The following is a 23,972-nucleotide window of genomic DNA, read 5'->3' as shown; positions in this document are numbered from 1 at the left end:
CCCTCTATATATTTTTATTTCTTAAAAATACTATATTCGTATTGTTGTCTTCGAGCGCGCCGACATTTGGCCACCATCTGTTGATTTTTTGACCTGAGCCTTCGGAGACTTGCGTCTTTCAATAAAAGAAATAGCACTGACACCAAATTTAAAATTTAATGTTTTTATTTTGAACTAGGTATCCCTTGGCAGACCAAAGTTTATTTTTTTATAGCTCGGACAGACACGTCGGCGTCGGCTTACTGTTCGAAAGTCAAACCAATACTATTATGTAATTAGTAATAACTAATAATAATTACAAAGCAATAGTAATTACCTGTTATTATTCTTAGGAAATCTAAATAAACTTATTCCTTTTCCTGTCACAGATGAACATCCGCGAATCGCACAAATATATCCAGACATTTTAAATTAAACTTTTAACTATAACTATAAACTTATATATTTAACTATAAACTATAACTATAACCTTTTAACTATAAATAAATTATATAAATGGTCAAATGCACTTGTTGTGTCGAGTATTTACCATAGACGCCTACGGACTATCGAAAACAACCAGAATTAAAGAATAAGCAGGTGTTTTTGACAGTAATACAACCAGAATCGGGCATGCGTATACAAAAATGGTACCCGCTTTTGGACCGCTATGTCGCTTCTATGTGTCTCTGTTATTCTAGGCTATAAGCGTCTATCTTCTTTGGTTTTATTTTTGTAATCAAACCCTCAATATTAATCTTTATATTTGAAGAATTACGAGAAGATTTTTTAAAAAGATGTTGCTTTCCTAAGGCCGCCAGATGGCGCATTGTCCAGAAATAACCTACACAGTTTCCTATCATATATTCAAAGAATATAGATAAGCGTCTATATTCTTTGATATATTCTTTATCTATGATAATAACTATTTTTTTTTTTTTTCAGAATGACGTTTTTGTCTACAATTCTACGTGATTCTACATTATGAATTTAAACAAACTGATAAGACTGTATGACTGACTAGAATTTTATCTAGCAAAAATTTATAAAGCAGTGATTTAATTTCAATTGCTTCACTTTCCACGAGCACCTACAGTGTTTTAGGTAAATAATAAATATATCAAAATGGTCAAAGTGCCTACTATTAAATTCAACAATGGAAAGGAAATTCCTATTTTTGGCCTAGGAACATGGAAGGTAACTAACATATATTTATTACTATTATTTATATTTATTAACATATAATTATTAATCGTTTTATGAAGGTGTAAATCATTCAAATTCATCATAAGTATGAGCAAGAACATAGAAGAGGTGGCTTTTCACTTACTTTAATTGATTTTAAATTGTTTTAAAAGAATCCAAGTGCTGTACTAAACTTACTTTGAAAGAAATATAAGACATCCTTTGTGACTATCTTGAGGTAATGAATATCTGGGAGTATAAATAGAAGGACACAAGCTAAACATTAAGCAACAATATATTTATGGAATACTCATTGAAAGTAATAAAAAGACTACTATAAATGCTAAAACTTAACCAAGAGAGTGGATAACTCATTTCAAATATGTCACAGCCCGACTTGTATAAAAATATGTACAATTCTAATATGTTACTTGCAGCACACAATAATGGGGAACTGAGGTTTGTGTTCAATAGTAAGTCTACTTTAAGGTCAATGATTTTGGACAGTGAGAGTTTGCAAAGCATGTTTACTTTACTTTATACAACTAAAACTAAACTATAGTAAAAAAACTGCTACAAATGTGTGTGTGTGTGTGTTTTATTGGCACTGGTTTTAACAACCAACGGGCCAGCCAATTTGTTTTGAGTTTTGTCTTTACACAAGATAGGGTTAGTATCTACATTTAAACCTATTGTATTGCATTGACAGTTAATACACGAAATGTTAGAAACTTACATACTAATTGTTTAATTTGCTTTTACTGTGTTTTTTTATTATATTAAGACATAAATCTGATTCGACACTTATTCTAATGTTATTCTAAATTTTTTTGTCAGCTTTAATTTTAAACAATTTATATGACTATAAAATTTTATATACATCTAGATCCTTTGACTCTAAAAGATGTGTTAGATTAGAAGGTAAGTAAACATTAACTTGGAAGAGATTGGTATAAAAATTTGATATTTCAATAAAATGTAAAGGACCTTCTAAGAGCAAATTATGTTGTAGATCAAATAGCTCCCCACATATACATTCATCCTTATTTGCCAATCCTATTTTTCTTTTGTAGACTGGAGTCATACAATGATTGCTTTTTATTCAACAAATAGTTTTGATGAAGCCCCTGTTGGAAAGTTGCTTAAACCATATCTTGACAGGAAGTGTAGGTTGGATGTTTTTATATTTGCCTTTCTCTGAATTGTTATAGTGTCCCTGCCATTTCGTCTGTTTGAGAGATCTGATTACAGATATCAAATCTCTCATAGAAAGTTGATAGATTTGCAGAGTGGATTCCTTCATTGTTGCTTTTTAGTCAGATCATCTGGGTGTAGTGATACTTTGGTGAAACTCTTCTATCCATGAAGCTTCCTACAGCATTCTAGGGACTTTGTTCGTAGTTTTTCTATCTTTTAGTCGATTAACTTTTGACCTTACATCTTTAATAGAGACTGACCTATTTAAGGACCCGACATAATCTCTTCAGCTATTTCTTTTAGCTTGTTTAGTGATCTTGATGTGGGCATCATCTTTTTTATACTTAAGTAGGTTTTCTTGGTTTAGATTATCTTTGAATATACAAAAACTTTCCCATCTTCTGACTGCTTCCTTACATTCTAAATCTCAACAGCATTTTCCTCTGGAAGTGGTTTTTTTATTTTAAATATGTGGATAAAGTAGGATGCAGTTGTATTTATATTGTGTAAAAATTTTTCATATGAATTGATATCTTTAGATTGGGAGAAGATATCTTACAGGTTAATTCCATCCTTATATGTGCATGGTCCGAACCAAACAGGTCCTAAAGTGTTTTCCGAGTGATCAGATGGATTAACTTAAAAGTACAAAAAATGGTCAGGTCTATTGTTTATTTCGAAAAGTTCCCAAAAAAAGTAAGAGAGCCATCATTTTGTATATCAAATTATTATCATCTACACAGCCCATTAAGATTTTGCCTTTCATATCTGTATGTTTGTTTAATCCCCAGGCAATGTAATGAACATTGAAGTCACCTCCTATTATGAACAGCTTTTTTATCATCATCAGCTGTTTTAAGTCCACTGCTGAACATATTCAGGTGAGAGCTCTCTAGTTTTTATTGCAGGTGATTTTAATATAGATTTGAGGAGTCAAACTAAAGATAAAACAGACTTTCTCTATTTATTACAAACATTTAATATATTGCCATCAGTTTCTGAATATACTCGCATATGTAGAGCTACAAAGATGTGCATTGATAACATTTTTACAAACTGTGAACTTTATGTAGCAGAAGTATTAGATACTCATATTTCTGATCATCTTGGTCAAAAAATAACTTTCAGTATTAATGTAAACAAAAAAGAAAATATAAAAATTATGAAAAGAATTTTTGATTCCCACAGTAAAGAAAATTTTAGGCAAATGCTGCAAGATGAAGACTGGGAGGAGCTTTTTCGGTACCAAATTGGGATATAGAAAAGCAATGGGTTGTATTTATGAAAATCATTTCTTTGTTATTTGACCAATGCTTTCCAGAAAAAAATATAAATAAACATAGAAAATGTATCAAATACTATAATACAAATGAAATAAATCAATATAAAAGTCGCTTAGACCTTTTGCTAATGTTATGTAGAGTAGATGACCATTACAAAGATGAGTACAAACAAACAAAACGTCAGTATAATAAAATGCTTGTGGATTCACGAAAAATGCAGTATGGACAAAAAATATATAATAGTCAAAATAAGTCAAAAAGCCTATGGAAAATCGTTAAAGAAATCACACAGGTAAATTGTATCGATAATAATGTAGCTATACTAGGAGATCCAGTCATGGTAAGTAATAATTTTAATGAATATTTTTTAAATGCTGCTACACATCTTTTAGAAAATATACCAAAAATAGAATTCAGCACCAAAATACAGTTTAACAAAAACTCACTTTTTCTAACGCCAGTAACTATAAATGAAGTAATTGAATTAATAAGAAAATTGAAAAAAAATTCACTTCAGGTTATGATGGGATACCTACAAATATAATAAAACTGTGTGCATATGAGCTAGCTATACCATTATGTCATATAATAAACAATACCTTCATAAATGGGATATTTCCAGACAACTTAAAAATAGCTCTAGTAAAACCAGTGTATAAAGAAGGTGATGCCACTTTACTAGAAAATTATCGTCCGATAAGCCTCTTACCATCATTCTCTAAGGTTTTTGAAACAGTCATGTGTGTCAGGCTTCTCAGTTTTTTCTATAGTGAGGGACTGTTATGCCATGCACAACATGGGTACCTTAAGGGAAAATCTATAGAGACTACCATTTATGATTTTATAACAAAGATAAATGAGGGTTATGAAAACAAAGATATATCCATGGGCATATTTTTAGATTTATCAAAGGCATTTGATACTTTAAATCACAAAATACTAATGGAAAAGCTTTACAGATATGGCATTAGAGGGCCAGGTTATAATTGGATAAAGTCATACCTATCAAACAGAAAACAGAAAGTAAAATTTGAGTATGAGGGAAGAAATTGCTTTTCTGATAAAGGACTCATTTCGGTAGGAATTCCTCAGGAAAGTATTATGGGTCCTCTTCTCTTTGTTTTTTATGTAAATGATTTAGCTTTGGACATTACAGATAACAATCAGAATACTCTTATTGTGAAATTTGCAGATGACACTAACATTTTAACTATAGGTTCATCCTTGAATAATTTATTGAATATCTCTAATAATAGATTAGATAAAGCACAGAGATGGCTCAATATGAATAAACTCATACTGAACAGAGAAAAAACAAATTATATCTGTTTCGTCACTAAAACAAATAATAGTACCTTACCAGAAACTGTCTCAATTCAATCGCAAATGGTTACTCTAAACCAAAGCACAAAATTTCTGGGAGTACATATTGACCAAAATTTAGATTTTGGAGTGCATATAAATGAGATATGTAACAGGTTAGCATCTATCTGCTACTCTTTCAGAATAACAGCAAATTATTTGGACGAAAAATGTAAACGAGCTGTTTTTCAAATTTTCATTCTATAATGCGATTTGGAATAGTTTTCTGGGGGGAAGTGGTAACGCTGAACAGGTTTTTATATTACAAAAAAGAGCAATCAGAACTCTACTTAACTTGAAATAGTCATGTAGAGGTAATTTCAAAAAACTAAACATACTAACAATGGCTGGAACATACATATATGAATGCTTACTTTTCATTTTTAAAAATAGACATAAATTCTTGAAACAAATAACAAACCATAATACTAATACACGAAACAATCTCATAAACTATAATATACCAATACATAGACTAACAGCATCTGAGAAAACCACAGAATATGCCTGTATTAAATTCTTTAAACTACCTTACAGCATCAAAATAGAAACTGACATAAATAAATATAGAAAGTCTGTTCAACAGTTCCTCATACACCTTGAACCGTACAAAGTGGAAGAATACCTTCAAGCTGACCTGCAGGGAGACTGAGGGCTCTTATCTGAATCTAAATGTCACTGTTATTATCCTTATATTTTAATATTACTTTTATGTTAAGTGTAGGTTGTTACAGCAACCATTATAAATTGTATTTGACACCATTCTCTCTATTGACAATATATTTGTGTGTAACTTGTGAATCCTGAGAATAAAGCTTTTTCTATTCTATTCTATTCTATTCATAGGGCCCCCGTACATAATTCCATTGCATCCGATCTTGAGCATCCTGAATCCAGTTGTGCTGGATGCACTTGATGTCATCTGACTGTATTGGAGGATATCCTCGAATACAATAAGAATCATGTCTAGGTCTCCATTCTAAAATTTTCTTGGTCCATCTTTCATCTCTGACTCTGGCAACATGTCCTGTCCAGTTCTAGTTTAGCGTTGTAATTCTTTTAACTACATCCGTAACGCCAGTTTTTCTCCTATTTAACTTGAAACTTTGTCTCTAAGGGATATTTTCACTTGTATCTTATTGATTACTTTTTTCTGGTAAGGGTCAATGTTTCTACTCCATACGTTAGAACTGGAAGTACACATTGATCACAAAGACCTTTCTTTTCAAGCACTTGGGAATATCTGATCTAAAGACTTCCCACAGTTTTCCGTAAGTTTTCTGTGTTAGTCCTATTCTCCTCTTTAACTCTGATGTTTGATTGTCTCTTCCTAATTTAATCTCATGGCCCAGATACTTATAGGTATAAACTTGTTCACTTTGCGTGCCATTAGTTGAAATTTTTTTGGTCAGTACAAGGTTGGTGCAATGTATTGTGTTGTGGAACAGTTGACAGGTATAATATACCCTGTCTGCAATAAGAACTATGTCATCTGCAAACCTCAAGTTGTTCAGAAACTTCCCCATTTATGTTGACTCAAATATTTTCCCAATTATTGTTTCTCCTGGTACTTTGTAATGAAGCAGTGAATAGTTTAGTAGCGATGGTGTCTCCTTGAAGTTGTGTACCTATGATCAATACTGCTCTCTGTAAGCGGTCTTAACATGGAGCTATGATGGACTGAGTAAAATGCTTTCTCAAAGTCTATAAATATTAATATCAATGACTTGTTGTATTCTATAACTGTCTCTATCAAGGATTTTATTACTTTTTTCTTGTCTAGGGACCCATCAAGACATTTTTATTAAAACAAACTAGACTAGGTCACGGACAGGAGATATTAACAAATGGGGTAAAACAGAGGTTTGGATTCTAATTACATAATGTTTGTAAATACACATATATTTAACAATATATGAGCAAAATATCTATTTTTGCTTCTAAAACAAACGATTGAAACAAACTTCTAAATGATTAAAATGTTGTATATTTTTTTCTCTTGTTGTGCTAATAAAGTAGAGATGTTAGTTGGTAGACTTACAGAATTTTTCAGTTCTTGGTACAGCATATCTGTATGTGCAGTATATTTTTGACACTCGTAAGAAAATGTGATTTATATCGGCTAAATGTTTTTCTGGACAGTGAGGACAACAAGGAGAATCTAAGATACAAATCCAAAACAAATGTGCTTTAAAGCGACCATGATTAAGTTTCAAACGTGATATAATTGATGACATATCTATTATAATCCCACAAATTGATGTGAGGAATGTTCGTCGGTAAAACCTGATGAATTTTAAAATAGAGACTCTGATGTAGTTCAAAATTTTCTGTACTGAGCTTCCCTTCTAACCCTAACATCAGCCTTATATAAATTAATAAGATCTGATGAGTTGCACATATTTACTCTCAATTCTGAGTCAAGTGCTTTTTTAGCTACAAGATCAACTGCTTCATTCCCAGTTATCCCTGAATGACTAATGTAACTCGTACACCATACTCCTGCAGTATACTATTTTTTATAGATAGTAGAATAGTGTTGTTATAATGATAAAAAGGAGGACTTTTAATGGCGTGCAAAACTGAGAGTCTGTTACAATTACCACAGATAAAGGTAAATTCATCTCGCACCAATCTAAAGCTTTGAAATTATAATGGTTGGTTTAAATAATAAGGCTTCAAAAATAATTTCGTAAACAGGATATTTGTTTTGACTATGTATTAGTTCTTTATGTCTCTGTGTCAATACAAGCATCAGCAAGCGGGGAAGACGTTTTAATTCTCCAATATTTGTTTGTAAGCTTCTGGACCGCTATATTTGATATATTTGCCGCTATATTTGACCATAAATGTACTAAACGTCCTGTATTTTATTAGCTGTTTATTAGCTAAATACTCTCTTCGAAGGCACAAAGGCGGTTCTTGTGCTTCAGCGTGAACTGCACAATTAGGTGACATCATAGTTCCTAGACTTATTTTAATTACCTTATATTGAATTCTGTCTAAGATTAATAAGTTTGATTTGCTATTAATATGATCATTATTGAAGATTTCTAGAAAATTTTACAAGGAAATCAAGCAATGCACCCAAGGATACATAACAAGATCAACAGTTTGCAAGGACAAAAATGGGGCAATTATCAGCGAGAAAGAGGAAATAATGAAAAGGTGAAAGGAGCATTTTCAAGAGCTGTTAAACCCAGAAAAAGAACAAAACGAAGATGAAGAGATAATTCACCACACAGCAGAACTAGTTGAGCAACCAACATTGGAAGAAACGATAAACGTCATAAAACATCTAAAAAATAACAAAGCACCTGGCACAGATGGAATAACTGCAGAATTGATAAAGAATGGTGGACATGCGCTATGGAGGCGTATCCATAGACTAATCGACCGCATATGGACACTAGAAGTCATCCCAGAAGATTGGAAAGTGGGAATCATACTTCCTATGTACAAAGGGGGAGACAAACGACTCTGCAAAAATTATAGGGGCATAACAGTTTTAAATGTCATCTACAAGATATTATCAGGAATTATATACAGCCGCCTGGAATCGTTTTCGGAGGAGATTATTGGTGAATACCAATGTGGCTTCAGACCAAAGAGGTCAACTATAGACCAAATACATATGTTAAGAGGTATACATGAAAAATGTGTTGAATATAACATACCTATTTACAACTTGTATATCGATTTCAAACAGGCGTTTGATAGAGTAGATCGACAAAAGATGTTAAAGCAACTATCTATGTTAGGGATACCTAATAAGTTGGTTAAACTTATACGAATGACTCTGGAGGGTTCCAAAGCTATGGTGAGAATAGATGGAAATATGACGCAGGCCTTTGATATTGAAAATGGAGTTAGACAAGGGGATGCCTTATCAACAACACTTTTTAATCTAACTTTAGAAGCTGTTGTTAGAAAACTGGATATAAACGGCTGTATTAATACAAGATCTATGCAAATATGCGCATATGCGGATGATGTTGCCATAATAAGCCGCAACAAAAGGGTATTAAGCGAAAAAGTTATAGAACTGAAACGAGAAGCTGCTACGTTTGGTCTATATATAAATGAAAGCAAAACAAAATATATGGAGTGCACAAAATCGAACATGAGAATCTGAAGGTAGACATCCATACCTACAAATATGCCTCCACTTTTCCCTACCTAGGCTCAATAATAAATGATAACAACAACATCAGTCAAGAAATACAAGCACGGATTCTTAGCGATAATAAGTGCTTTTATGCATACAAAGACTTAATGAAAAGTAAGTTACTGAATCGTGAGTCTAAGCTGAGAATCTACAAAACAGTAATTAGACCAGTGGTCACATATGGGTGTGAAACGTGGACCCTCTCAACCACTGATGAAAATCAACTGAGAATATTTGAGCGCAAAATACTAAGGAAGATATTTGGACCAACCCAATGCAGCGATAGTTCGTGAAGAATTAAAATGAACCACGAGCTGGATGAACTAATGCAGAGCGCAGATATTGTCAGATTTGTAAAGTCACAAAGACTAAACTGGCTTGGTCACCTAGAAAGAATGCCAGATAATCGAGCTGTAAAAGTAGTCCAGAGATGGAAGCCCCAAGGAAACAGAACAAGAGGAAGGCCCCGTAAAAGATGGATAGACGACGTAGAGAGGGATCTTAAAACCATGAACATCAGGCAGTGGCGAAGGAAAGTATCCGACAGGAAGAACATTGTTAAGCAGGCCAAGACTCACAAAGGGTTGTAGCGCCATCAGAAGAAGAAGAAGAAGATGATCATTATTGAGCGGATGTATGACTTATAAAATATAATGGATATTTTAACATCTGCACTCCATTTATATTTGGAAACTACACGCAGAATGTTAAGCCCTTTCACACATTTTTGCTTTACATGTTTTATGTGGCTGGTCCATAGGAGTTTATTATCAATATAGATGCCAAGATATTTATATTCTTTCACTATGGGTATAGTAAAATCACCTATGGTATACAAATCAGGGGTTTTAAGTCTGTGCCTAGTAAGACACATAACCGCTGTCTTTTGCTGTGAAAAACTAAAACCCATAGTATGTAACCAATCACGCATGCAGCAAAATATATACTCTAAATCAGTAATACATCGTTCATATGAAATATGGATAGTATAGAAACAAATATCATCCGCGTACTGAATAACTTTTATAGTGTCATCCATCAAACTATGCAGCTCTGCTGTGTATATATTAAATAAAAGGACTGAATATTGATCCCTGCGGGAAACCGTTATATACTGTTCTTGGTCCGTGGAGTACATTTTTGTGATCACGAATATAAATTTTAGGCATAAATTTTAAATAGGCATAACATGTATTTGTTATCAGATAAGCATATGTGTGCATCTGTAACCATATGGGCCAATGCATCTATAGTACTACGGCATCCGAAATCCATACAGTTTCGTGGGTAGGAGAGAATTGCTTTCAATAAAATATTCTAGGCGAAATTTAATCATGAGTTCAAAAGTCTTGGTCAGACAAGACATTAACGATATAGGTCGATATGATGATGGTAATTTTGGATCTTTATCTGTTTTTTTATTAAACATATCACAATATTTTTTTAATTCTCAGCATAATCTTGTTTTACCCACCAGTTAACGAGGCTCTTTACGGAATAGACGAAGGCATCCTTCTAAATGGTGAAAGAGTAAACAATGTTAGATATGCCGACGACACCATGGTGATAGCAGATAGTTTAGAGGGACTTCAGAGGCTAATGGACAGAATAAACGAGTACAGTCAACAGTACGGACTAAACATTAATACCCACAAAACCAAACAAATGATTGTCAGCAAGGAGAATATAAATGGGGCTCATCTATACATTAATGGGACGCAGGTAGAGCGAGTAAAACAGTATTGCTACCTGGGAACTATTATAAACGAACAGTGGAGCAATGTACAGGAAATAAAGTGCCGCATAGGAAAGGCAAGAACGGTCTTTAACAAAATGAGCGCCATCTTCAAAAGTCACAACATATCCCTGGATAGAAAAATGAGACATTTGAGATGCTATGTTTTCTCTGTGTTGTTGTACGGGGCGGAGGCATGGACGCTTACAGACACCACTATTAAAAAACTTGAAGCATTTGAGATGTGGCTTTATAGAAGAATGCTGAGAATATCATGGACAGCAAGGATCACGAACAACGAAGTTCTAGAAAAAATGAAGAAGGAACCAGAGATTGTGTTTACGATCAAACGCATAAAATTGCAATATCTGGGACACGTTATGAGAAATCAGCACCGTTACTCCCTGCTGCAGTCTATATTGCAAGGTAAAGTCAAAGGTAAGCGAGGACCCGGTAGAAGGAGAATATCATGGCTGCGGAATTTAAGAACATGGTTTAAGAAAACCTCAACGGAGCTGTTTCGAGCCACAGCGAGCAAGGTCATGATTGCCAATATGATTTCCAACATCCGAAACGGATAGGAACCAGAAGAAGAAGAAGAAGAATTCACAAAAATTCGCGGAGGACTTTGAAATGTGTATTTTAACTTTTGCTGTTATTTTGACGTTGCGCTAGAAATTAATACTTAAGACTGAACTAAGGTAAAAATGCCTATTATGTCAAAATATTCCTAATTGAGGGAGAATTAAAGATTTACCTAATTGAATTTACTTATATTCTTTGTAAACGGTGATTCATTTAGAGGTACTTTTTTCAACAAGAAAAAACAATGAAAAAATAAATTTTATTTGAAAATATTTATTATCATACAAAAGAACCATTCTTTACAATTACTTCTTAAAGATAATTTCTTTTAAATGTTGGCTATGACTACGGTTAAGTTGGTTCATTCTGAAGTTCCAATTCTCGATGACTCGTTCCAGAATTTCGATTGGTATTTCACCAATCACTCGAGTAATATTGGCCTCCAATGCCTCAATCGTATCTGGTTTATTCATATAGACTTTGCACTTTAAGCAGCCCCAAAAGAAAGAGTCTAGAGGTGAGATGTCACAGGATCTAGGCGGCCAATTCACTGGTCCAAAGCGTGAAATAATTTGTTCACCGAACCGTTTTCGCAGTAAAGCCATGCTTTCACGAGCTGTATGGCATGTGGCGCCATCTTGTTGGAACCAAATGTCGCCAAGACCAAGAGCTTCAATTTTAGGTACCAAATACTCCGTTATCATGGCACGATAACGGTCTCCGTTCACAGTAACATTCTGGCCGGCCTCTGTTTTAAAGAAATATGGACCAACGATTCCACCAGCCCATAAACCACACCAAACAGTTGTTTTTTTCAGGGTGTAATGGCAACTCTTGAACCTCTTTGGGTTGTTCATCACCCCAAATACGGGCATTTTATTTATTAACGTACCCATTAAGCCAAAAATGGGCCTCATCTGAAAACAAAATTTTTCTCGAAAACAGTGGATCGTCTGAAAGCATATCAAGAGCCCATCGACTGAAACGGTGACGACTCGGAAGGTCGGCCGGCTTCAGCTCTTGCACTAATTAAATTTTGTATGCTTTTAAACCAAGATCCTTACGTAAAATACGCCAAGTTGTTGCATATGACAAGCCAAGCTGTTGAGAACGGCGACGAATCGATTCTTCATTATTTTCGAGTACACTATCCGTTACCGCCGCTATATTTTCTTCAGTATGTGCTGAATGTGGTCTATTTGGTCGCGTGTTATCCAATAATGAAAACTGGGTTTCAAACTTACTAATCGTAAAGCGAATTGTACGTTCGGTAGGCCGATTATGTGGACCATAAATTGCTCTAAGCGCACGAAACACATTCCTCACAGAACTCCCATTTTCAAAATAAAACTTAATAATTTCTAGACGCTGTGTCGGGCTAAGTCTTTCCATCATGAAAGCTTTATTTACAAATGTATATTTTAACTTTTTTAGAATATTGAATTAATTTTGTTAATTTTTAAATTATGTATCAAATTTCATATCTGCCATGTACATGAAAATAAAAGCCCTTTTGTGAATAAATAATTAAAATCATCATTTTATATTGTAGTCAAAACCAATAAATATGGAGAGGTTTTTTGGTAGTAATTAAAAAAAAACACTTTTTTTAAGAGGGTCTAGAAACATATTTGTTCAACTAAGCAGTTTGTACAGTTAAGTATGATATACAAGTTGGTCCCATACACAGTTCATTTTGCTATAAAAAATGTATGTGTAACGTGGTATATCAACAAAGTTTGAATGTATAGGGATAAATACTACATATAATTTTTGAAAAAACAAATCGAAGGTTTACACATAATGATAAGTGTATGGTGACAAGATTGAGTGAAATATTTGTGCAGATATGTATAATAATGTAGGGTACGTAATGGTTTTAATATATTTTTTAGATTTTAATAGAACACAGTGTCAGTAGAAAGTTGGTCGCCTAGACGTGAAATCGTGAAAACATGTTTAAGGGTTTTAGAAATATCTGATTTAAAAAATTATTTACGTATGTAATGTACCAATTTAGGTTTATTTTAAAATTAATCGAATACCAAAACAAAATACTATAATGAGACAAGCGATCACTGCTAAGTAAAGATTAACAGTTAGCTAAGTTTTCTTGCGATAGGAATATCTTATGAGGATTTAAAATTTAGCTGTGTTATATCTAACCAGTCTTTAAGAAAAATGTATATTTACAGGTAACTTTTGAATATACTATATTGGTTGTATTTATTACAAAAGTAATTTAGTTTCATTCTTCAAAAAAACAAAGTTTCGTTAATATTTTTTGTCTTAGTTTGCTGGTTTTTAGCCATAGATCTTAACTGATGCGCTGTGGTTTCCAAATCCAGTATACTCGTCATCCACTTGGTTTATCACCTCATAGGCCTTCTGCAAAATAGAAATTTGTTTTTACGATTCTATTTTCCTTTTTTAGTCGTCGCTGTTTGCTGTGGTTCTTGAGAAACCTACATGTTCAAGATTCAGTTTTCAACATGTCAACAAGAGTGGATTACAGTTTCCAGAAATTTTCAACAATCCTGTTATTTTCCTAATTGTTGTTGCAGAGTGTGTGATGATGGTATTATGGAAAACACTACATTTAATAGAAAACTACAATCAGGCCAGATCAATTTGCCAACTGCACAACCATTACTTGAATGTAGCGATAAAACTTCGATTCCGTGTATCTTTGTAGCAGGTGATGTTTTTCCCTTGTCAAAGAACATAATGAAACCTTTTTATATATTTATATATTTAATTATCGTCCGAGCGGTGCAAGGAGAATAATACTAAATACATTTGGAATATTAGCTGCAAGATTTCGAATTTATCATACATCAATAAATGCAAAACCTGTTATCATGAAAGACTCCGTTTTAAAATCTTGCGTTTTGCTTAATTTTTTACGTAGAAATTCCAGACAAACGTATACTCCCGTTCAAAGTTTAGATATTGAAGATACTTAAAACAGAACTATAACCCAAGGTGACTGGCGAAATTCTGAGGTATCATTTGTACAATTAGAAATAAATCACAACAGACACTATGGAAGAGAGGCTAAAGAGGTACGGAAATATTTCAAAATTTATTTTAACAACGGACGAAAATTATTGTAGCAAGATATAATATGTCATGTATTAAATAAGAAAATAATATTACATAATTATCATACAATATTTTTTATTCTTGGCCTATGTGTGAAATTGGAAATTTTCACACATAGGTTTATGAATTGCAACTGAGTGTTGCATTGGTTAGTGATCAGTGTAGTAGTGTCTGGAGACTCGGGAGACTGAAACCTCAGAAGCCCCGAAGAAGACATCGAAGAGGATGTCGAAAACTCGGCGCAATGATAATCGATGTGATTCAACCAAGCCACCGTATGTACGTATTTCCATTGTTCATATTCAGTACGGTACAGTCAAGTTAGAAAAGGAGCATGTTAACTTAGGAAAGGAATTTATGGCATTCGAGTTAGAAAACCCTGATGATTTCCAGGGCAACAACTAACAGTAACCACGGAGGAAGCTACAGCTACCTGAGGAAAGGAATGCCAAACCTTTAAAACAAATAGAAAAGGTTAATTCGAGTAAATAATAAAAGTAAAATGTAATGGCATATCTCGCAAAAGAGAAAAACAACAAAAAAACAAAAATAATCTATAATATCTAATAATAACATATAATATATCTAATAATAACACATCTAACGTTTTATTAAAATTATTATTAATATTAAAATATACAATGTGTTCCAAGATGTTTTTAATAGCGTATAATTCAGAAAGTAATTAATATTTTTATTTGAGAATTTGGAAATGTCAATTGGACCTAAAATACTATCAATCGATTTATACATTAAATGTGTAACGTTTAGTTTTAGACCTTTGAACTGTAGTTGAAGACACTCAAATTTCTGCAGCAATGGACCTTATCAACACAAGTGGATTAATCGTTACATATCTTCACCTGAGAATTATGTTGAACCAAGTCCACTTTTTTGAAAATGTGAGATTTAATCACAACACACTTTAGGTATTAAAATGTACCATGTCCAGCTCTCAGATGTACTCAATAAAGCTCTTTCATTGACAAAATCGAACAATTATATTAAACCAAGTCCCAAAGTGTACTACTTTTGAGAATTATTCTGTATCAAGTCCACAGCCAATAATAAAGGGCTATTTTAACACGTGTCATAGGACATGGTACACAATAATAATAATCGAATATCGCATTCCAGCATGATTCCAACGTATTTAAACAAAACAACGAACGTGTTCGTTAGTGAATGTTTTAATCTACATTTTAAAGGTGTTTAAAGGTTTTAAAAATTGTGAAAAACAGTTCTTAATATATGAATCCATCACAATTGACGTAAGTATAATGATTAAATAGTAGTTGTTAGTGTTGTTTGATTTTAGAAATGATGTTGATTCAGTATTAAAAATACAACATAACCTTTATTTTATAGTCTACTTGAAGAGTTAAGTGATCTAAGCGATATAGAGGATCCAACTTATAGGCCAGACGTTGATAAACTTCTGTTTAATTTGGATCAGCACATTCATGACGATGACATGATGTCAGATAATGTGTTACAGGATGATACTGCAGATGCCGAAAGCAATCAGAGGTAAGTGTTTTTTGTATTTTTGAGGGAAACGAGTTTAGTTAGCACAAGTCACACACATTATTACACATTCGATAAGTAATAGTGTGTTTTTGTTATAGTGCGGAGCCTAACAGAATAAATAAAGAGCGTTCTCGAAAGCGAAAAAAGGATATTAATGAATGGAAACAAAATGTAAGAAAAAGGCGTAGACAAGCTGGGTTGGATTATATTAATACCAAAGGAGAACCTGTGGAAATGAAATCAGTGAAGGGACAGTGTGATTGTCGTTTAAAATGTAAACTTAAAATAAGCATTGAAGACCAGACATCTATACATAAACATTTTTGGCAACTAGAAGACCAAGAGAAATCACATTTTTACAGTAAGTTTGTACAAAAAACTGAAAAAAATAGAAGCAGACCGAGAGTTTTTCCACAGCCACAGTCAAAAGACGCGTACAAAAAGTATACTCTGAAATATTTTTTCGAATTAAATAATAACAGAGTACAAGTTTGCAAAACTTTTTTTTTAAATACCCTGCATATTAGCTCTCGGCGGATTTCCTATTTTTTTGAAAATAAGTACCAAATAACAGGCACACCGAAAAGCAACGTACATGGAAAACATGTGAAAAGAGTAACCAGTGGGGATCAAATTAACAAAATTAAAGAGCATATTAATTCGTTTCCGAGAATGGAAAGTCATTACTGCCGAGCAAATACAAGTAAAGAATATTTAGAACAAGATTTAACCCTACAAAAAATGTTTGACCTCTATAAGGAAAAACACCCCGATTCTGAGATCAAAATAAATGTATATCGAAATGTTTTTAATACATCTTTCAACATTTCGTTCTTTAAACCTAAAAAAGATAGATGTGATTTCTGCGAAGAAATAAAAAATTATACTGATGTGACAGATAAAAGGCGTGAAGAATTCCAGAACCATGTGAAAGGAAAAGAAGAAAGCAAAATGGAAAAGAACCGGGATAGGGAAACAGTAGAAGAAAACACTGCGTTTATATCATTTGATTTGCAGAATGTGTATTCACTACCAAAAGCAAATGTATCAAATTTTTTTTATAAACGTAAATTCAGTGTTTACAACTTAACGGGATATTGTTCAAAGAATAACAAGACATACTGCGGAGTATGGCATGAAATGATATCCGGAAGAACTGGAAATCACATTTGCAGTAGTCTTCTAAAAATTTTGGATCAAATTGTGTCAGATTTCCCTGAGTTAACAAAATTGGTAATTTGGTCGGATTCCTGTATCCCCCAAAATAGGAATAGCATCATGACTTTTGGATTACAGCATTTCATCAAGAAACATCCTCAAATACAGTTGATCCAACAAAAATTTTCAGAGCCCGGGCACAGCAATGTACAGGAAGTAGATGCTGTACATAGCTTGCTTGAGAGAAAAATGCGCTATTCAGAATTATACAGTCCAGTGTCTTTGCTCAGAACCCTAGTGCAGATTGCAAGTCATTCAAAAAAAATTATTGTATTGCAAATGAAGCCGACAGATTTTTTAAATTTTCAGATACTGGCAAAGAAATTAGGATACAGTAAAATCCCATACACAAAAGTTAAATTTATTGAAGTTGATTCTAGTATGTATGTTAGCTATAAAACTTCCTTTACGGGCAATCTGAGCAAAGTAAGAGTGGATGGAACTACTAGAAATCAGCGGACCCATCCCGATAGAAGCAGTAATAATACTCTTGAATACATGGTTAATGTAAAGCAGATCACCCAACAGCCATCACTGGAAGCGAAGAAGAAGGCCGACATCATCTCAATGTTAAAGTATATGCCACAGGTGGATAAACAATTCTATGAACTGTACATTCGTTAAAAGTCTGTATTATCAGTATTATCAGTATTAGTCATGTGGACATGGTTTAATAATTTTGATTGCAGATAAATTTGTAAAAAAAACTGGAAATCATCTTAAACCATGTCCATCTTTCAAAAGTCAAATTACATATTTTTTTCCTGGAAAATACAAGCACATTATTATTTACCCGTAACAACATCCTACAAAACATTGTAAACAATTGTAGTCCCTTACACGAAATAAAGAAAAGTACATAAACCTTCTAATTCAAATTCTACGCATTTAACATTTTGGGACATGGTTCAACATAATTCTCAGGTGACGATATGTTAAAACATTCACCAAGTTTTGTTCGGCCTGTATTGGTTTAACATAAAATGTTTCCTATAAATAAACCTTGCCGCATCTTCTGCTCAACTATAGCACAAGTTACATAAGACGATGTTCTTCTTTCGGGAAAGCATTCCGTGTCCAGGCTTGAGCATTTTTACTACTGTATGAACTCACGATATTTCCAAATTCTATTTTAAAACTACAAATCACGCATTAGTGTGTGAACACAAGAAATGACATAAACTGTTACTGTTTGTAGTTGTCAAAAAATGATTTAAATAAAATCTCATGGACAACTTGCTTTTCTCATGAATGTGTAAAAACTATAAACATGCTAGTTTCAGGTTAATTTGTAGATGATAAATGCGCCATTAAATTAAAAATTTAGCTTGTTTGTTAACATTTTTACCCTCATTGTGATAAGCGTTGCATTTGGAATAAAAAAGACTTTCGTTTGACCTAACCTTCACCTTCATGATCCATTTATACGTCAATTGATAGTATTGTATTTCCCAATTTTCAAATAAAAATATTCATTACTTTCTGAAATATAGTCTGTTAGAAACACCTTGTATAGGGTGTCCTATATAAAAAAACAGGTTGGTATTGTATCTCCTTAGTGAGACCCCCCAAAAAGTTTTAAATATACCTAATGATTCTTATTGATTTTACTCTTTGTCATTATCAGAGAATTCTCTGGCATTTCTCATTTATCTAATCAATCCGTTCTGAATGATCTATATATATATATATATATATATATATATATATATATATATATATATATATATATATATATATATATTATTATATATATATATATATATATATATATTATATATATATATATATATATATATATATATATATATATTATATATATATATATATATATATATATATATATATATATATATATTGTAATGTTTTTATAAATTCTAATTTATTTATTATTTATTTATTAAAGGTTCTATTTATAACACTCACAAATTTATTAAAGTCTTTATTTGTACTAATTTATTTTACAATTATTTTACAATTAAAAACGCGACGCGCGATCTTCAGATATTAACTAACTGTTTTCCAAATAAAATGTCCCATTTATATAAAATGCCGTTATCTAGAAGGATCGATGACCTTCCCCATTAGAACGGGACCCCATTGAATAGACTGGTATTTCGGTGAAGGAACTAGAAGGCGGTCGACGGCTGAAACTAGTTTTTCAACTACTTGGAAACCTCGAGTCGTGGATGACTCATCATAATTCAGGTCTAGAGGTTTCTGTAAACAAGCGCCGAAATGACTAGAACAAAAAAAGAATTAATATTGTTCTGAAGCTATTTTCTTGTGGCATTTTAAATTAATTTATATTTAAATGGGAATAAGCCACAATTAAAGGTTAAAATACGTTTATTGACGTTTCAATTTCCACTTCGGAAATCGTTCTCAAAATACAAACATTAGTAAATTAAACAAATTTTGTTTTTTTGTTACTTAGTGAAAAATTCTAATAATTTAATTTTATCTGACTCATCTATATTGACAATTCAGACATACCTTATATATTTTAAAGTAGACGACTTTAAAATGATATTGCCAATATTGTTGAGTTGCGTTCCTGGGACGACTTTACTTATAAGATAGTTCATTCGATTACATGAAATCAACTTTAACTTAAGAATATCCGTCAGAAAAGATCAAAACATGTAATTCGTCTTTAAAAAGACAAATACATGCCATGATGACAGTAAAATTCTCCTGTTAGTGATTCCATAGTAAATTATGAGGGAAAAACCAGGAAAAAAAACCTCATAATACTATCCCGACATGGTAAGTATTTGATCGTGCATTTAGTTTACCTTCAATAAACACCAAATTCCGATTTTATATGTTTGTTATTTAAAAAACATAAATGATGTATTCTCTATATGTTACTGACTTACCAATACTGGTATTTTTCTTTTAATAACTTCCTCTTTCAATATGGGTAACCAGATCCTACTACATTCTGCCGAGGAATTCGCGACACAATTGGTCTCATTTAGCATAATTAGAGCCGCTTCTTTGATTTTTCTCTTTTTACCATCCGTTTCTTTTAGGACTATATTTAAATCATTCCGTTGAACCCTATGTTCATTATCCCATGCGTGATAACAGATTTGAGATCTATCAAATTCTCTATTTTTAATATAGGATTGATGTTCACTTATTCTAACATTTAATGGTCTTGATGTTTCACCTAAATAAAACTGATCGCATTCACAAGGTATTTTATAAATGCAATTCTTTGTCCTTTCTTGTTCATTGTTAGGTTTGGTTTTGGACAAAATAGATCTCAACGTGTTTGTTGTTTTGAATGCTGTTGAAATGTTGAATTTATTTCCTATCCTTTTAAGCTTTTCCGATAATCCTTTTATGTATGGTATTGTTATTTTCCTCGTATTATTCCTTGCATATGCTGTAGGATCTCGTTCTAAGTTGTTTTGTTCTATAGAATATTAAGACCTGCGAGGGAAGACGGAATCTTCAGAAGTCGATACAACAACGAGCTTTATCAACTTTATAAGGAAGCACCACTGCCAGACTTCATTAGAATACAAAGATTGCAATGGGCCGGGCATATGATAAGAATGGGAGAGAATAGGCTATCAAAAAGAGCACTGAATGCTAGAATGCAGGGAAATAGACCGGTTGGAAAGCCAAGAAAGCGCTGAGAAGACATAGTAAACAGCGACGCACAAGCCCTGCCCTCTTAGGAGTCCGTGTATGGAGAAGATCAGCCACAGACAAGCAAGGGTGGAGGCAAAAAATAAAGGAAGCCATAGAAGAAGAGGAAAATATATATATATATATATATATATATATATATATATATATATATATATATATATATATATATATATATACATTAAGTGTCACGATAGTAGGCACACGGGTACCTAATCGCTAGTAGACTTATTTGATGTACTGGGTTTACTGGGCTAGTCAGGCCGGTTCTCACATGTGACTTCCAGCCGTCGCTCACAGCAATTGCTCACTCAAATTGCTGAGCGCTCACTCGCATGCAATTTGTCCTCAGATTTTCAGGCTGCTCGTTCCACCAGTATGGTTGTTTTCTTTCATACCTCCCATTTGATCTTACACAAGCCAGCTCCTGTGTATCACTCAGACCATCAATTAACTCACGCACATTCTCGCATCCCGGACCAATCAAGCCAAAAGCATCTACAAAAACCTCCTCATTTAAACATCTCTTTAGATTGATATCCCCATTTTTACGTTTCTGTCTTTTGCTAGCTATTCAATTCAAAATTCGATTCAAAACTCACATACTTGTGTAAGCTAAGCGAATCTTTTTTCAAAACAATCCAGTTTTACAAAAACAAGAATTAGGCAGACAAAAATAAAAATGCACTACCAATATATTTAAAAAAATTTAGTAAGTTTTCTAAAAACTTAAGTTTTGGCCATATTTCATGTTTTAATATAAATTGATATCTGATAAAATTTAATTGAAAAGTAAACCATTCCAATCGTTGATAATATTTGTGAAGTGTTTAATTTAATAGATATAAAGGAGAATTATAAATAATATTATGTAACATATTCAAGGACAATAATTAATATAAGACGGCTTATCATATTATTATACGCATCTGTGTGTTTTTGATATTTTAATCGGGAATTTTATGTAATTAGAAAAAAATATATCGAAAATTAAATACAGACTTGTTAAGTATAATATAATCATGTTCAGAAGTGAACTTTTCACTAACAATTCTTTCATTTTTTTTTTGTTTATTATTTCCAGTCAAAACCTGGTGAGGTAGCTCAAGCCGTAAAAGATGCCATCGACATCGGCTATAGACACATCGACTGTGCTTTTGTCTACGGCAACGAGAAAGAAGTAGGTGAAGCTTTGGCCGCGAAATTCGCCGATGGTACTGTGAAAAGAGAAGATCTTTTTATCACCAGCAAACTGTGGAACACGTACCACAGACCCGATTTGGTTGAAAAGTGCTTGCAACAGACTTTAAGTAATTTGGGTATACAATACTTGGATCTGTATTTGATCCACTGGCCTATGGCATACAAGGTAGGTATATGTATATAAATTGTAGATTTTAGACTGTAAAATTGTATATGCAGGTTCTGAGAACACATTTCCTGATGTATTGATGTATTTATAACTAGCATGTGCAGCTCAAACGAAAATAAACACAGTTGCTAGACCCAAACTTGTATAAAGGAATTGAATTCCTAGGTCAGGCCAGCAACCTTCCTAGGATAAAAATATATTGATGTAACATTCTCATGTATTTTTTGGTAAAAACTCAAATTTAGATAATTTAAATTGTTTTTCAGGAAGACCTTGACATTTTTCCAAGAAGAGAAGATGGTTCAATCATCTTTAGCGATGTAGATTATGTAGACACGTGGAAGGAAATGGAAAAAGTACATCAGAAAGGTCTCGTTAAGTCCATTGGCGTGTCCAACTTCAACGAAAAACAGATCGAAAGAGTTCTAAAAATCGCAAAGATCAAGCCAGTCAACAATCAAGTAAGTTTAGTTGTTATTCACGTTTTTGTAATGAAAATAATAAAACTTTTGTATTTTTTATATTTGTAGGTCGAATGTCATCCCTACCTCAACCAAAAGAAACTCATCGATTTCTGTAGATCCAAAGACATCACTGTCACCGCATACAGCCCTCTTGGATCTCCCGACCGCCCATTCGCCAAACCCGGCGATGTAGAGCTCTTACACGATCCTAAACTCAAAGATCTAGCTGCCAAACACAACAAGAGCCCAGCTCAGATTTTACTGAGGTTCCAAGTCGAAAGGGGTGTCATAGTAATTCCTAAATCAGTTAACAAGGGTAGATTGGAACAGAATATCGACATTTTTGATTTTTCTTTGAGTAAAGAAGACTTATCAACGCTGGAGAGCTTCGATTGTGACGGAAGATTGATCCGTCTTGATGCGTAAGTAACAAAAATGTTGCCAATATTAATACAAAAATTGTCTCAGTAACCATTATTCGTAAAAGAGGTATTAATTTAATAAGTAATTCTCTACTTCATTTACACTATGCATTAGCTTGCTAAAAAAAGTAGAAAAGGAACAAGTTCTGTCGTTGTTCCGAAACTGGTTTGAAGTTTTAAGTTTTAGCTATTTTCTCTAAGAAAATGCAGTCGAAAGTTCATATAAAATTTGTATCGGAGATGCTTGAAAAGTTGGTATGGTAACATTATTTACGATATTACTATATTACAGTAGTTTCTTACCTTTAATTATTATTTCAGGGCTCTTGGACATCCTCACCACCCGTTTGTTCCGACTCAATAATTATAATTGTTCTTTGTTAACTTAAAATTTTAACAATAAACTATTTTTAGAAATAAATACTTCTTTCATTATTTTATTAACCTTTCTAATTAACCTAATTTTTTAATTTCAATATTTTTCCGCCCAACAGTAGAACGTTGATGGTGGGTTTGAATAAAACAATAAGTAGTTTCAAATATATAAAACTTTATTTTTAGTTCAATAACAACTATTATAGTATTAAAAATAAATAATACAATTCTTATTGTGATAAAAATAAATAATTTTCGATTTAAAATATACATTGCTTACTTTATTTCAATTGTCCACTGAAAATGATATTTTGCTAACAAACTAA

At 32.7% G+C, this 23,972-nt stretch overlaps 2 protein-coding genes across 2 annotated transcripts; both read left to right on the top strand.

Moving 5' to 3' along the window:
• Positions 1-913: 913 nt before the first annotated feature.
• On the top strand, positions 914-23,692 carry LOC140447727 (aldo-keto reductase 1B-like). The gene is made up of 5 exons (XM_072540544.1): positions 914-1,176; positions 22,098-22,382; positions 22,652-22,846; positions 22,916-23,271; positions 23,593-23,692. Exons 1-5 carry the CDS (start codon positions 1,105-1,107, stop codon positions 23,633-23,635), a joined length of 951 nt encoding a protein of 316 aa, XP_072396645.1. The 5' UTR covers positions 914-1,104; the 3' UTR covers positions 23,636-23,692.
• Positions 6,995-19,008, top strand: LOC140447724 (uncharacterized). The gene is made up of 3 exons (XM_072540542.1): positions 6,995-15,870; positions 15,968-16,129; positions 16,228-19,008. Exons 1-3 carry the CDS (start codon positions 15,851-15,853, stop codon positions 17,969-17,971), a joined length of 1,926 nt encoding a protein of 641 aa, XP_072396643.1. The 5' UTR covers positions 6,995-15,850; the 3' UTR covers positions 17,972-19,008.
• Positions 23,693-23,972: the final 280 nt, after the last annotated feature.

Source organism: Diabrotica undecimpunctata, chromosome 8, assembly GCF_040954645.1.
Source record: "Diabrotica undecimpunctata isolate CICGRU chromosome 8, icDiaUnde3, whole genome shotgun sequence".
Lineage (NCBI taxonomy): Eukaryota > Metazoa > Arthropoda > Insecta > Coleoptera > Chrysomelidae > Diabrotica > Diabrotica undecimpunctata.
Note: the sequence above shows the minus strand (reverse complement) of the source record. Positions and strands in the feature narration are given on the sequence as shown.